Source organism: Astatotilapia calliptera, chromosome 10, assembly GCF_964374335.1.
Source record: "Astatotilapia calliptera chromosome 10, fAstCal68.1, whole genome shotgun sequence".
Taxonomy (NCBI): Eukaryota; Metazoa; Chordata; class Actinopteri; order Cichliformes; family Cichlidae; genus Astatotilapia; species Astatotilapia calliptera.
The window spans coordinates 17,077,890-17,094,668 of record NC_137431.1 but is presented as its reverse complement, the minus strand read 5'-3'; the positions used below and the strand labels follow the sequence as shown (position 1 = coordinate 17,094,668).

Sequence of the window (16,779 nt, the reverse complement as noted above, 5' to 3'; positions counted from 1 at the left end):
AGCTTAAATAACTTTTTAGGAGAAACCTAAAGAATCTTTCAGTGTCGGTGAATTGTGGTCCTAAAAAAACTGAAAACACAGTGACTTTCTGACTGGCATGTTCTTTTTGACATTCTCAAAAACTGTTAGTATAGGTACAAAATCAGTCACAATTGAGATACTTTTTTCCCCCCCCTTTTCAACGCCAACATTTGCTCGTTTAAGAACAGTTAACCCTGTGTACGTCTCATACAAAAAAAAAGATCCATGAAAAGAATCCCGCTTCTATTTCTTTCTTTCTTTTCAGGACTGTCAAAAGTGCTGGTATAGCAAATACAACTTTAGTTAAAGGTAATGAAAAACTGGTAACTCAGAAACGCCATATATTTTACATGCTGGTAACATTTTCATCTGTAAGTGAACAGAAGATGAAACCAGGGGCGGTTTTAGAAATGTTAAGAATTGGTGCCCCCCGACGCAGCCCTATTCCCCCCTTTCATGCATCTATTAAACTATTAACAATATTTGATCAGCTTCTAAATCTAACTCATGCTCCCATTAGCGCTGCCAACTTCATCTTTTCTCCTGGGCCTGATGTATTTACAGTGACCCCTTTTTAACATATCTGGACTTTTTTAGCTTTGTTGTTGTTGTTGTTGTTGTTGTTGTTTATTTGTGAGTAAATCTGAGATTATACTGTACACAAATTTGATCTTGGCTTGTTCGAAGCTGGACGAGAGATTAAGACCCTGAGGGGAAGTTAATCTGAAGAGTACAGTACAGGAGGCAGGTATAACATACTGTGTGCTATAAAATATTTCTCATTTGTATATATCAGTTGTTGGTTTCTCTGTTGTATTTGATATAAATGAAAAATGATCTTGGGGAATATCTTGGAAATGTATAATGCTGTGTTGAGAAGCTCTCTCTATATTTATATAAAAAAGAAAGGATTTCTAATCTAATTTTAGAAAACAACTCCCTGAACAATATATTCTCGCACACCGGAAATCCAGCGTAGCTCGCAACAACATGATAATCAAAGAATAAAAAGTGTTGTTCAGATAAACAAACCAGAAGAATATCTGAAGAAGTTAACAGACCGAGAAAGGACTACGTTACTGTACTACACCACGAAGAGGTAAACGGAGGGTTCGTTTTTGAAAATTTACATAGCTTATAGATACTATATTTTACCATACGACACCATCAATGTACAGTTTTCTGCAGAAGTTTGTGCATCAGTGGGCAAATTACATTCTTTACAGCATGTTGTCTTATAAAAATCTTTAAGGTCTGTTAAGTTAACAAAGCTTTGATGCTTTAAAAGTTAGCTAGCTATTAAATAGTAAGATAGATTTTGTGCATGCTGCAAAGTTTTAAAGTTAATGAAACAAGAATCTGGGCATTAGGGTCTGAACAAAAGGGTTTCACTTCAAAAACTTTGCAGTCTCCTCAGAGGTGCAAAACTTTTGCAAAAAACTGCATGTGTGAAGACAACCAGTCACATAATATGCAGTATATCCGCTTTCTCCTCAGGTACATCACGTTCGACTTGTGACCTGTAGGTGATATTTTATAAGTAACTAACGCCATTTATCTTCTTCACACCTCGAGCTTAATAAATAGACAAATCACAGCAATAATAAGTTCCATGTTAAAACTGGAAGACTTTCACAGTACATGCTTGCTAAGTAGCAAAACACATGTAATAAATTAGATAGAAACGTTTCTTTATAAAGAAATCCACAACATTTAAAACAGTGATTCCTGTGCTAGGTTTTCCCCCCTTAGCTTTGAGCTCCGCGGTAGCTGTGTGATTTTTGTTGACGTTGCCGTTGAGCTAGAGACACAACAGACGGCACATTCCCACTGAGGTAAATCCAAAATGGCAGACATAGTTTTTGCAAGTTGACCTGAGGGATCCCAGAAGTGAAGAGTAGCTCATGTGTAGGAAGACCTGGCAAGGTTTTAAAAGACATAAGTTCTTTGTGTTTTGCTGATAAAAATGGCTGGGGTTCCAAGTAAATCTGTCAGCTAAAATTAAGTAATTACAAAATTTTAAATACAGTTTGAGGAAGGTAAGAAACATGACTTTTAGGTGTTTTTTTTAATATACAAACCAATTCTTTATCCAAAGTCCTTTATAAATAAAACATTGGTCGTTCTCTGCTGGTGAGGTTGCAGGACCCAGTTTAAGGCGCTTTGTTAGGGATTTTTTTAGAGATACAATCCAAAAAAGGAGAAACATTAATTCATGATTTCATGAAAGCATGGGAAACTAATCCCAATTAGAAATTATAGCTTATTTTACATAGTTGATATATTTGTGTTCGTACCACCCCAGAGTATGTGCTGTAGTGCCAGCAGTGTGCTACTTTCCATCTGTAAATGTGCACTGTTGTACTATGTACTGTGCAGGACTCACAACTACCCATGCAGGGGAAGTTTACAGCACCGTTTGTGCCGCTATCATACATTATCTACAACCTACAAGTCAAGACTATTTCAGTAAAAGTGTGGGCTGGGAAAAAGGAGCTTGCTGTCATTATCACAGTATGTATCCACATTGTGTTTCTGTGTATGATGATACTTTCATATGATGGACACCAACAGCTGTAGAGCCTGATAAAAGTACAGGACTGTGTAACCTCATTGCTTTAGCACTGAGTGTACAGTCTGTCCAGTTTATGCTGTGATGACTGGAAACCACAGGCTTGCAAAAAACAACAAACTGAAGGTTGGGAAAGAGAAAATAAAATAAAGGTCAAATGAGTCAGAAGAGAAAATTGAGAAGGGAAAGAACTTATCTCTGCAAAGAGCTGAGAGAAGTATTTGAATTACAGCGACTGCGTGATGCCCTGTGCGTGGGTGTGACATGGGTGGGTGAGTAATTCTGATTAGTTACTGCCCTGTGTGTGGGTGTGGCTGGTCCCGGTGAGAGATTCTGATTGGTAGCAGCAGCTCTGTGGGAGGGAGAGGAGTACTGGGCCTGCTGAGGACAGCCATGGCAGTGAGTGGGGGAGTCACACCCTGCTACAGGTGAAGAGGAAAATAATGGGGATGAGGGAAGTGGTGAGGTAGAGAAGGAGCGGTGGAGTGGGGAGGACGCTGGAGACACGAGAGGGCTGGTCTGGAGACGCCACAGCAACTCCTCGTTGTTCCGACTCAGGCGCTTCTTCTCAGTGCTCTCCTTCTCAACGGACTCGTGGAGGTTTGCGTTCTCCTCAGACAGTTGTCTGCAGGGAAAAAGACAAAAAGGGAGGTAAAGTTAACTTTCACCTCAAAGGTTGACTCTGGATGTACCTACAGGAGAGGTAGGCATGAAGTAGTGAATGCTGAGCATTAATGTTAATGATGATGCCTCTTACCTGGACAGGGCTAGGTTCTTTTCAATGCGAGCTTTAAGATCTTCATTCTGCTGTTGCAGAACCTGCACTTTTTCCTCGAGGAACACGTTCTTTTGGGCCTGCTCAAAAGCAGAAAACAACCATACCGCAATCTATCATTATACAGACCACACTGACCTTTCTGTCTATTCAAAATAGTGCGAATTTGTGGAAAAGGCAGTGTAGAAGATGCTGGTTACGGTGGCTTATTTGAGCCTACCACTTTCTCCAGGTCAGAGATCTTCTTCTCCTGCTGGTGTATCTGCTGGTTCTTCATTTCCACGACCTCCTTCAAACTCTTGAGGTCTTGCTCGATGTGTTGATATGGCGCTAAAGCATCCTGCCAAAAAATAAGCGCATTTAAAAATAAATGAATGAAAGGGAGTGTTTGAATAAAAGGCACCCAGCGTCTCAGAAGTATGCCAAGTTTCTGTTTGCGCTCTTTGTATATATATGCAGGGTATTTACTCACCACTATCTGTTCATCTGTGCTCCTCCTCAAAGCCTCCTCAAAGCGTTTGGCCTTGTCCCTCAGACTCTGGTTTTGAAAGGTGAGCGTATCCACTTGATCCTGAGAAAATGCACACACAAAAATACAAGATTACACACTGTACCAGTACAGACGTCTATGTTTAAACCTAAAAAAAAGATCTTCTTTTCAGTATCATACCTGTAGAGAAAGTCTAAGCTTCTCAAAGTCCTCCTCTAGAAGGATCTTCTGTTGCTCGTGAGCTTTCCTTAAGTCTATGTGCAGATTTAGAAGGATGATAAAAGAAGAGAGCTGGTGTGACTCCCTGCAGTGCTTGCATCATATTGTGTTTTTTTTTTTTATTAAACAAACCCCACATTCATACCTCTCATAGTACGGGCGTGCTCTTCATGGAGTGTTGCCATGGTGATGTTGTGCATGTCTCTGAGTTCCTGAATGGCTGCCTGATGGCTGACTGTCATCTCTTCGATCTAACGCACAGCCACACACGTGTACACGTGCACGTTAAAGCCAGCTAATAACAGAAACAAACCAGTCACCTCCCACCGATGCCTTTCTCCTACCTGCTCCTGCTGTTGAGTCCTACACTCCTCCATCTCTGACCGATGCTCCGCCTTCAGGTGCTCCGCCTCTGCTGAGTGACACTTCCTGAGTCCTTCCTCCACAGCAGCCAGCTCTGCCTCCTGTTGCAGCTGCAGCTCCTGCAGCTCTCGCTCAAACGCCACCTCCAGCGCTGCCTTCTCTCTCTGGAGTCTCTCCCAGCGCACTGAGTTTGAGGCTGTGCATGAAGTACATCTAGTCATCTAGTTATGCGATGAGGACACTAGCAGCTATAGAAAGCTTAAAACCAACATTTCTATTTGGAAATCATTAATGCAAGTCGTTTTATGTTGAAATATAAAATGTAAAAATAAAAATATCTGCCTTTTACACTGATTACACCTTTACAATTCACTGTATGAACAGCCCAGGTGTGAATAATAGGTAGTTATAATGGTCTAGTGATTCTAACTAGAATACATTAACTGTGCTTTAGTTAATGTAACAGCCGTACATTACTTTAAGTGATTTGATTTTTACCCATTTCCTCTCTGATCTTTTGCATTTCCAAAGACAACTTCCTTTGATTTTCTTCTGCGGTTTCATTCTGAAAAACAAAAATGAACGTCATTGTTGACACAGTGCACAGCCCAAGTACAAATCAACTGGAATTCTTAAACTCAAATGACCTCAGACTGGCCTTGAATTTGGCCAAAGAGAATAATAAAAGTTTAAATAATGAACAGAAGGCCAATAGTCTATCTTTGAAATGATTTAATTATGGATTTACTGGCCTTTTAACTACAAAAAACTTGTTGACACTGGGTTTGTTTGGCATTTTAGCTGCAGTACTGACTGCTTTAGTGACATTTAAAAGATTTGACAGAAAAATAAGCATTGTAAGAACCTGTTAAATAATCTGAATTTAGTAAAGTAGAAAAAAGTCTAGCTCATGCCCTAAATTGAGTATTACTGCTTTGTACAATTCACTTACTAGGATGTTATTTGTGAGGCTACAGGTAAGGTTGATGGGTATATTAACAGATGCGTTTTTCATTCATTAACCAACGTAGTGGACAGCATGCTTTGATTTGAAATGTACCCAAAAATCCACACTGCCACAAACAGCTCTTAATCTTTACCTTAAATAGCAGTAAGGGATTTTTTTTTACTGCCAGAAAAAAAAATTCTGTTGCTAATCAGAAGCTTTCCAGATGTTATTGCACTGATTAAAGCCTCAAACCATATCAGAGCCCTGACTGTGGTTCACAGATGGCTGTAGACATTCACTTTACTTCTCTCATACATGATGACGATGATTCAAACCAAAAGTTTCAAATTTGCATTTTCTTGTTGGTGCAAAAATACTCTTTTATGTCAGATTATGTTGTCTTTAGTAATTTTGGTAGGCTCTGCTTGAGAAAAGGGAAACATATGTGCGTTTGTGACACATAACAAAGTGCCCAAAGACACAATTTCAAATAGTTTTTTTGCTAAGTTGTGTATTATGTTTAGACACCACACTAGTTTAGGTGTTTTTTTGTGTGTGAATGATTCATAGGTTAATGTTAAGTGTCTTAAACAAAAGGCCATTCATCAGAAAATGGTCGGGTTCACGTACAGGACTGAAAATGAGTGAAAAAGCAGCCAATGATGCCAAAGACCTTCAGAAACCCTACCTACCGCTTAACACCACTTTAAAAAAGTACAAGAAAGTCTGGCTTATACAGAACTGTTTACACAGTATTATATACAATGCTCTAGCTGTAGTTTTTGACTGATGCCAGCAGAGGGAGCTCAAATCCACTCAAAAGTCACACTTGTACTTTCCCTGTCTTGAATATCTGCAGTGTGGACCTGTGATTGCAGCACTCAGACAATGACCATAAAGAAGTCAGACAGTCCCCCGACAGTCTGGCACTGGTATTACTACCACAGCACCTCAGAGGTGAAATCATCCCATTAGACAGAGAACTGGATGAAACCAGATCAGTGACACACTGAACTCTGGTAGACCCTTTCCACAGTCACACTGTTCAAACTGTTTGTCATCCAGCATGTCATTGACCATGCTGTGAACACTTCATGCTGTTAAATACTGCATGTGCCCTTAAATTCACGCGTGTGCACTGTGTGCACGTGTGTCATACATATTAGGCTTGGTGTAAACACTAAGACTGCGGTATTATGTTGTAAATCTGCATGGGATGGCAGGTGAACCTTTAAGCCTTAATATGGTGATTACAGTAATACTGTGCACAGTATCATTCCAGTTCGCTACCTTGAGGCAATAATGCTGAGTGGTGACTATGAAAGCTTCTAGACCCAGCGAAGTCTTCTTCAGTTCATCTCTAAGAGCTTTCAGCTGCCTCTCCTGCTGTTCACAGCGTCCCTGCAGCCTCTGAACCTGAAAAGCGACACAGAATAATACCAGAATGAACAGCCCAAACAGTGCTGCAGAGTTTCTCAGTTACCCACCTCTTCTCTTTGCTTTTCTTTTTCTCTCTCCTCCGCTTGCCTCTGTTTCTCTTTCTGTTGAGCCTCCTCTTTCTCTCTCTGCAGGTTCTCCTGCTGTTCTTGCTGTAGCCTCAGGGGGGCCACGCGGCGAGGGGAACCAGAGGGAGCTGAGCCCCGGACTGCTGCTGCACGCAACAAAGACAATCAAATAAGGTTAGAATGAGCGTGTGTGTGTGTGTATGTGTGTGTGTGTGTGTGTTTTAAGGAAACTAACAAGACATTAGGGACTCACAAATGTATCAACTGAACATCAGCCAATTAAACATATATACCGAAGTTTATCTGTTCTGTCACATCAGTTTTAGTGTTGAATGACAGTGACAAAAAGGAGAGGCACTTTTAAAACAGTTCAGTAGTTTCCCAGCATAAAGAGGTAACAAACAGGAAGTAAATACATGAAACCAAAAAAATATCCTTAATGGAATCTGGCAATTTTAAACATCAAAATTCAACTGGTGAATCAGTGATCGCATTTTCAGGATAAATGGTAGTAATTTAATTAAATCTATTTTTTAATACAGTCTTCAGGTAGTTTCTCATAATGAACCATTTAAACTCATGATAAATGTGTAAACTTCTCTCATATAACGATTTAACACCACGATTATGCTAACGTGGGTGTTTTATTTACAACATGCATATGTAAAGAAACATTTGGGCACATCAAAGTAACGGTGTCTGAAGGGGCACAATCATTAAATCATAGCTGACACACAAGCAAGGCGATTAACCCTTGCGCCACCTTGTTACAGTGCGAGTGTGTGTATACCATAAAATTTACTCTATATTAGCAACAGACTCACAAACCAGCCTGTAGGTGGAAATGTGCTTGCACACAAAATAAAATCACAGCAGAACACCAAATCACCTGCCTCAACGTTATAATTCAGGCCTGCTGGAGCATGGGGAGTGGTCTCCATGGCAACACGAGGCTGGGCTTGGGGAGCAGGGTCCCAGGTAATGAGTGCAAAATTGTTTGGAGGGAGGTGGGGGTGCGGAGGGTAAAATACAAAAAAAAAGAAAGAAAAAAAGAGCAACGAACGGATAGAGCGGAATAGCTGCAGATGAACTGAATAACTGTCTTGGTGATTGATGTCTATAACCCGTTTAACCAAATATAACCAAAGGGCTTTGGGTAGAAATGTAACACATTAGTAGGAGTAGCTCTCTGAAAAAATGACAGAAATAAAGACCAAAAGGTAAAAAACTGCAGAGATGTTTTGATGTCATCTGTTAAAAAAATGCAAGCGTCAGCAATTGTTCCAGAGCTCCATCTATCTCAATGTCCTTTCTTTGCCTTGAAGCCTTATTAGGAATCCCTTTCCCTTATTTTCAGCAAATGCTCTCTGCCTCTTTTTCAGGCACATGTGCACAAGCATGCATGTGCACACACCTAGACATGTGCAGGTTCTAGTTGAAAGGTTAGAGAGAGGATACTGAATACTACAGTGGGGCAAAAAAGTATTTAGTCAGCCACCGATTGTGCAAGTTCCCCCACTTAAAATGATGACAGAGGTCAGTAATTTGCACCAGAGGTACACTTCAACTGTGAGAGACAGAATGTGAAAAAAAAATCCATGAATTCACATGGTAGGATTTGTAAAGAATTTATTCGGAAATCAGGGTGGAAAATAAGTATTTGGTCACCTCAAACAAGGAAAATCTCTGGCTCTCACAGACCTGTAACGTCTTCTGTAAGAAGCTTTTCTGTCCCCCACTCGTTACCTGTATGAATGGCACCTGTTTGAACTCATCATCTGTATAAAAGACACCTGTCCACAGCCTCAAACAGTCAGACTCCAAACTCCGCCATGGCCAAGACCAAAGAGCTTTCGAAGGACACCAGGAAAAGTATTGTAGACCTGCACCAGACTGGGAAGAGTGAATCTACAATAGGCAAGCAGCTTGGTGTGAAAAAATCAACTGTGGGAGCAATCATCAGAAAATGGAAGACATACAAGACCACTGATAATCTCCCTCGATCTGGGGCTCCACGCAAGATCTCATCCCGTGGGGTCAAAATGATCATGAGAACGGTGAGCAAAGATCCCAGAACCACACGGGGGGACCTGGTGAATGACCTGCAGAGAGCTGGGACCAAAGTAACAAAGGTCACCATCAGTAACACACTACAACGGCAGGGAATCAAATCCCGCAGTGCCAGACGTGTTCCGCTGCTGAAGCCAGTGCATGTCCAGGCCCGTCTGAAGTTTGCCAGAGAGCACATGGATGATACAGCAGAGGATTGGGAGAATGTCATGTGGTCAGATGAAACCAAAGTAGAACTTTTTGGTATAAACTCAACTCGTCGTGTTTGGAGGAAGAAGAATACTGAGTTGCATCCCAAGAACACCATACCTACTGTGAAGCATGGGGGTGGAAACATCATGCTATGGGGCTGTTTTTCTGCCAAGGGGACAGGACGACTGATCCGTGTTAAGGACAGAATGAATGGGGCCATGTATCGTGAGATTTTGAGCCAAAACCTCCTTCCATCAGTGAGAACTTTGAAGATGAAACGAGGCTGGGTCTTCCAACATGACAATGATCCAAAACACACCGCCCGGGCAACAAAGGAGTGGCTCCGTAAGAAGCATTTGAAAGTCCTGGAGTGGCCTAGCCAGTCTCCAGACCTCAACCCCATAGAAAATCTGTGGCGGGAGTTGAAAGTCCGTGTTGCTCGGCGACAGCCCCAAAACATCACTGCTCTCGAGAAGATCTGCATGGAGGAATGGGCCAAAATACCAGCTACTGTGTGTGCAAACCTGGTAAAGACCTATAGTAAACGTTTGACCTCTGTTATTGCCAACAAAGGTTATGTTACAAAGTATTGAGTTGTATTTTTGTTATTGACCAAATACTTATTTTCCACCCTGATTTACAAATAAATTCTTTACAAATCCTACCATGTGAATTCATGGATTTTTTTTTCACATTCTGTCTCTCACAGTTGAAGTGTACCTCTGGTGCAAATTACTGACCTCTGTCATCATTTTAGGTGGGGGAACTTGCACAATCGGTGGCTGACTAAATACTTTTTTGCCCCACTGTAAATGAGCCTATATGGATGAGTGTGAAGGCAGCATGCAGATGAGAGCGGAGAGGTGGATGGATGAGAAATAACGATGCAAGAAACAATGAGAAAAGGTAATGGCAAATCTTGCGGAGAGCATAGATGGAAGTGTTTGTCTGTGTGTTTTTAGGGTGTTCTTAAAGATATCAAGGCCGAGATATTCACGAGGTGAATATCAGTTTCACTTTCTCTCGCTAGCATCTTGCTGGGATCGTGTCCAGAGCAACTTCAAGGTGGAACAACAGTGTGCAAATTTCAGTAAACAAGAGCAAAATCAATGATGCTGGGAATTTGAAAGAAGAAAAATGCTTTCATTTTGGGACCGTGTAGGAGTAGACGAGGTCCGAGAAAGTAGCAGTAAAGACAAAGGTGAACAGCAGCACCAAAGTGAGAAAATAAGTGGCCTGAGGAGATGTGTTTGACTCTGCTAGGAAACATCTGGATTCTCTCCGCAATCCCAAAAGAAAATTACTCTGCTCTTTCCAGACCACATGGATGAAACCACAACATAGAAGAAATTGTTAAATATCACAAATCTCCACCTCAAACTGTTTAGAACCACATCTGGGTATTAGAAATATTTGGGGGGCGGGACACCCCAGAGCAGAGTGAGGTGGAGCTATACAATACGTGTCTTATTGATCAGGATGAATAGTGTACAATTAGTCAGCCACCGGGATTCTGGCACAGGCTTTTTTAATTACATACAATTTGACTTGCCATCGTAGGACAAGCACAGGTGTCTATATTACCATCAATAGTTTTCTGCCCCTGTGTGCGAGTCAAACTGTTCGATTTCTAGCACCTCTGTTTTGTATTGTAGACAAAGAAAACCACTATTCCATATATCTACACTTTGCATAATAACAAAGAGGAAAAACTTACCTGGAGACTGAGGTTTGGGAGGAACCACAGCCAGCCTTTTTGGAGAGGACGGGAGAGAACGTGTGACTTCTGAACTCCGCTGAAACTCCTTCCTGCTCACTGTCACGACACAAGGTGTTGATTAGGCTCCGAATATCACACAGTGACATTTGGCTAGTACAGCATGTCAGATATACACACATGAGTGTCAAATCGACTTTGCCTGCCTGCCTCAATCTTTTTTTATTGTACTTTTTTCCATTTCTTGGCTGATTTTCCTCCTCTCCTAACTTTTTTCCAATCTTTCCAGTTACCCCTTCTGCTTTCATCTCCAGCTACATCCCCCCTGCTGTGTAGTATAACTATGTCCCACAGGATTGCGGGTCAAAAAGAAGCTGAGCAGATGTGCTAAAAATCCTCCTTCGTCTATGTGACACTATTGCACTTTGTAGTCAAGACAGGAAACAATTAGGAACTCCCAATGATTTATTAATATTATTTCAACCCTCAAAAACATTCTCCTGCGTTTCACATTGAATCTTTTGCAGAATAGTGAATGTAAGAACAAGTGGCTGGATTTGAAACAAGTACACGGGAGCTCGAAATGTAGAAAATTGGGGCGAAAAATTCTAAGTGGAGGAGAAAAAAGAGGTGACGCAAATAAAGAAGTAGGAAGGAAGGAAGTTTCAAGAGGTTAGCAGGGAGACTGGTGTGAAGAAGGCAGGAGAGTGGGAGCGAGACCTTGAAAAGAAACTAATTAGACCTGTTACGGGAAAGAAGCCTCTGATCCTGAACAAATCCCCATATAACCCTGGAGGTTTCTTTTGCTCTGCAGCAACACTGTGTGTGCGGTGTTCAGTGTGCATGTTTTGGTAAAATCATGCAAATGTGGCTCTCAGAGGGAATCTTTATTGCCACACACTGTCACATCACATCACCGTACTGACTCGAACACACAGTGAGGCTTTGTAGAATCTGAATTTAAATCTGGATGGGCTACTTGAAAATAAAAGGTCAGCAGATGCTTGTGATGTGAAGCTGTTTAGGATAGCACAGCTACATTTCCCATTGCCTACACGGAACACCATGCTTGTATGAGCACCTTTTCCAAACAAGTAGAACATGTTCAGATGACGATACAGATATTTTTTACATGAAATAACCGTTGTTATTTTTTACAGGCTGAAGCAGAAATACACGTGCTCATGACATGTTACTTCAGTTTTTTTGCTGCTAAAAGTGTTTCTACAAGTTACTTAATCATGGGGGTGTATTTAGTTTTTCCACATACAGTTTCTGCATTTCTGTCAGGGTCCTGGGTCTGAGCGACCCAGGATCCCTGGGCAGTCATGGACTTGTGATATTATATGTATTTTTGGTGTTGCTGCCCCTCTTCTCCATGTTTGTAGATATGAGTGTGTGTGTGGGTGTGTGTATGGGTACAGGTGTGTCTGAACACTTGTTTACAGGCGCCTTCAGGCCTGGTGGGTGTGGCCCTGCTAGGGGACTGGCCACACCCAAGCCACACACCCGCTGCTGATCACGGCTCGTCGGGGGAGCTACTTAGGAGAGTCTTGGAGCTCCCACCGATGTGGGATCATTGAGTTAGACTCCCAAGTCAGTGTTACTCCAGGAAGTACTGATCGTGTTTGCCCGCGGGGGTCAGTGTCTAACGGCTGCTTCCATTGTTTTCCCTGCAGGAGGAGCATGGAGAGGAAGGACAGCACGCACAGGGTGTGCACAGTCACGACAGCGGGGCGCACGAACACGGACGCCACTGGAAGACACACGCGGGAGTCTTGGGGAGCACGGGGATTAATTGTGCATCAGTATTTACCGCACTGTAAATAAACGCACAGTCTACACACAGAGCTCCGCGCTTGGGTCCTCACTCCCTACATCCCCACGGTCTGCCAGCCAGACCGTGACAATTTCGGCTTGATTTTTGGTAAATAAATAATAAATAATGAAACACTGCATGTGTTGGTGCTCATCTGAGGTTCTATTTACCTCATTGTGGGACCTGATGCATAAAACCTTAGAATTCAAAGATGGTGTACCTTCTGTTTTATTGCCATGACTGTACATATGAGTCTGTACAACCCTATAGAGAGCCAAAAAAAGCCTTAATGCAACGCTAATATAAAAAAAGGGTATGAGTCAGGTTGCCAGGAACTTTCTACATCAATAATTCATAACACACTCTGTATCAGCTCAGGGCACACAGGGTGAAGGATATTTTCTCATCCCCACAACACCGTCTGCATCCCTGATAAGAACCTGTTGGCAACAATAGCGATGTCTGCATTGTTTTGTCTCAAATGTATTTCGCTTATGTCACAGAAGAGAACATGTAGCTCTGTGTCATCTATTCAAGCAGAAGCAGGACATTTTTATAACATCATATAAATGTGGCAGAGTGAAGTGCGATACTATGGAGCGCCTGGTGTTACTTCATGTATGATAATACAAATGCATTTGAAAAAGAATATTGCTGCTGTCAATTCCATCCTCTTATTCCTGGTGGCACTCGATTGGATATGCTGCATAGTGTGCCTCCTCTAATGTGGATTTCTCATGATATTTTTAATTATTTTAACATATGTGCACAATAGGTGCCTGTAAACCACATATGTGACGACAGCGTGAGACAATAGGACACAATCTGTTACTGGAAACATGCATCTCTCTCTTTTGCACACATCCATAGAGAACAAATGTGCATGTAAAATATATATTTCCTACATTTACTACACAGAGCTTATGGGTTTCGACTGATGTGTGGTAGTGCAGAAATGTTAGCTGTGCCAAATCACAGAAAAAACAAAAAAATGCTTTCAGTTTTATCAAACCAAGACTCTGTGCGCTGTTCCAGGAAAACTACTGACCTCCAGGGGAGCTTCTTGACTGGGGTGGCAGGTAGCGTCGGGGCAGTGCCGGAGTGGAGGGGGGCTGGAGGCTGTTGCTGCGACATTGTGCCCCTCTCTGGTGATCTGTTGACGCAGTGCCAGTTGTCACTCTATGAAGAGGAGGCTCCTCACTCACACTCAGACCTAGAATACAAAAAAAACAAAAACCAACTCATTACCTTCAGAGTTTTCTGCCCTATTTTCTGTATTTCACATCTCTTGCGATCACATATTATTCCTATAACTGGACAGGGTTATATTCTGACTGAATTTAGGGTCACTGGACCGGGAAATGGTTTCTAACCTCAGGGTCTCACTGCTGCTGCCCCCAATTTCTTGTCCGTTAACCTGGGACATACACTTGTCTTTCATATACCCACACAATCTCAAACACACACACATACAGGGATTTGTTTACACAGGGAAACATCGACAGGCATACAATACTTGGAACATGTATACTTGCAGTGATTACTGCTCTTCCTGACTCTTAATGGAGCTCTAATCTATTGAAAAACGGACAGATAGTTTACACACTCTCTCTCGCACGGCATAAATCCTGCTCATCTCCCCGTTCCTGATCAATAGTGACACAAGAGATTACCGGCATTTCTCAAGCTTCAAAATTTTTCCATCAAACAGGGATTAAGAATTGGTTTTAAAGCTGATCGAAAGAAGCTATGAAATTATCATTAAGCCATTTAGCACAACTTGTACCTCACTGTAACGCAAGTTGGTTGCTTAACAACACAGGAAAAAAATCCTGTTTGAATGTATCTATCAATACTTTCCTTTGACCAGCCGCAAGCCCATAGTGACTGCAAACTTACTTTGCTCTTTGATGCATGAATATTGTGCAAATATAAAAACAGCAATATTATATGTAATATTCCAGAAGCAGGAAACAACCTGGACAGGTCACCAGTCCATCACTGCAAACTCTCACATCCACCCCTACAGCCAATTTAGAGTCACCAGTTAACCTTACTAGCATGTCTTATTGTTCACTGATTTGTCAGCACACAGTTGACATATGTTGCATTCCCCAAGCTTCCATATTATCCCAGAGCTCCTCTGGGAGTTCATTACTAAGGCTGCTGACAGTCTGACAGCATTTCTTTCTCATTAACCAGCTGAAGATATGGTCAGTTTATCTCATTCAAATCTAATCTTGGAGAGAGGAGTGGACTACGTTCACAGAGCTCTGTGGCTCAACCTGTCAGCATCCTTTATATTAGAGGTTTAAAAGATGAAAACCTAGCCTAGAACATTTAAACTGAGTTGACATAGATCAGTTGGCTGGCTGATATAAACAGAGATGAGCTCATTCGTCAGAGGTCAAATATGGACAAATGAACTCCCGGAGCACAGAGAGGAAGAGAAAACGATGATGTGGGGAATACAAAACTGGGGAATGCTGTGAAAGAGAAGATGGCGACTATTTTGAGGGCTTAGAGAAGGAGAAAAGGGGGGATGCATTTCATTATCAAGCTGATATGCATCACTTATTGGCTAATTGCCAGCTGATGATGGATAACAGAGAAAGAAAGAGGGAAAAGGCTGGATGCATGGAATTAGGAGGAAGGCAACAAAAGGATATAAAAAGACCTACAAGGAGCAATAATTGGTGCTGCAATGGAGCCAGCAGCAAGCTTAGTATTTTACAGAGACGGATGAAAAATAGCAAAGAAATGAAAAAGGGACCATGAATAAGAGGAAACAGCTGGGAACAAAAGACAGCAGGCTTTTGTTCTCAGCGGGAGGCCATTTTATTGGATGGGTTTGTTCCTCATAGCTAAACCAAGACCAGCAGAACTGACCTGGCTTTTTGGTTTTCACTGGTATTCACTGGCAAAAACGACATTTTAATTTGAAAGTGAAATAGTCAAATGCTTCGTTCTCACTGCGACATGAACTCTTTTGGTGTTTTTCACATTCACATTTATAGCACGGAACTGATCAAGCCCATTCACGTTGAAAGTAACCCAGGGGGAATGCATCCAGGTGCAAACATGCATACGCAGGCGCTGATGTAGGAGCTTGCAGTGCAGCTTGCAGTGCTGACATGGCAAATCAATAGCCCCCCTTTTTTTCCTGAAAAACACCTACCACCCAACAAAAAGGCGAATGATGTATTATGTATTATATGAAAAGAAGAACCATGCGGTAACAGATTCTTTGAGATATTTGTAAGATAACTAATGAAGCAGGTAAAGGGGTTACATTGGTCCTGTTTTAAGTCAGGGCAGCACGGTGGTGGTTAGCACTGTTGCCTCACACCAAGAAGATCGTGACTTTGATTTCACCATATTTCCTTCATGTCCTTTCCTTCACCAGCTCTCTCCCAAAGACAAATAACCTAGTTGGGTTAGGTTAACTGCTGATTCTAAATTGTCATAGGTGTGAATGTGAGAGCATATTGTTGTCTGTCTCTCTGCGTTAGCCCTGCAACAGACTGGCGACCTGTCCAGGGTGTACTCTGCCGTTCATCACATGTTAACTGGGATAGGCTCCTGCGACCCTGATAAGAACAAGTGGAAGAGTATAGATGTTTTAAGTTGTGGTTTGTGAGCATTTCTCGTTAATACCTACTGAGCTGGAGGTACTCGTGTCCTGTATACTGTATAAATAGATGAAGCAGCCTCACAGTGCGCAAATATTTCATTTAAAATCACTACACTCAAACTTGTACTTGAAGAACAAAAGAAGTACAAAAAGTATTCATGTTGACACAATGAACAGATATCATCGTTTCCCTGTTAATATTATTATGTTTAACTTTAAGTTAATGTTAATTAATGCGCTTTCTTTGCGTTTTAATCAATAAATCCATTCCTTTATTTTATCTCACTTTTTTTTGTTTAACAACAAAAGTACAAATACCTTAAGACAGAGATTACACCTTGCGCCTTAAAATGACTGAGTTTAAGTCATTAAAAGAAATAATAATTAAATAATATTTTTATTTTATTTTTAATAATAATTAGAAGAAATAATCAGAAAAACAAACAGCAAGAA

At 41.5% G+C, this 16,779-nt stretch overlaps 1 protein-coding gene across 2 annotated transcripts in view; it reads right to left on the bottom strand.

Annotated features, from left to right (window-relative positions):
* Window positions 1–1,765: 1,765 nt before the first annotated feature.
* mtus2a (microtubule associated tumor suppressor candidate 2a) overlaps window positions 1,766–16,779 on the bottom strand; it is a 45,482-nt gene continuing 30,468 nt past the window's right edge. The window contains exons 5-16 of one of the 2 annotated variants that reach the window (XM_026181596.2): window positions 13,741–13,905; window positions 10,874–10,972; window positions 6,877–7,040; window positions 6,680–6,805; window positions 4,939–5,005; window positions 4,422–4,636; window positions 4,223–4,328; window positions 4,039–4,112; window positions 3,841–3,939; window positions 3,589–3,708; window positions 3,351–3,451; window positions 1,766–3,218 (exon numbers count right to left, since the gene is read on the bottom strand). In XM_026181596.2, coding sequence (XP_026037381.2) covers window positions 2,786–3,218; window positions 3,351–3,451; window positions 3,589–3,708; window positions 3,841–3,939; window positions 4,039–4,112; window positions 4,223–4,328; window positions 4,422–4,636; window positions 4,939–5,005; window positions 6,680–6,805; window positions 6,877–7,040; window positions 10,874–10,972; window positions 13,741–13,905 — 1,769 coding nt within the window. In that variant the 3' untranslated portion in view covers window positions 1,766–2,785. The remainder of the gene's footprint in view (window positions 3,219–3,350; window positions 3,452–3,588; window positions 3,709–3,840; window positions 3,940–4,038; window positions 4,113–4,222; window positions 4,329–4,421; window positions 4,637–4,938; window positions 5,006–6,679; window positions 6,806–6,876; window positions 7,041–10,873; window positions 10,973–13,740; window positions 13,906–16,779) is intronic. The other variant, XM_080307101.1, reaches the window with a different exon arrangement.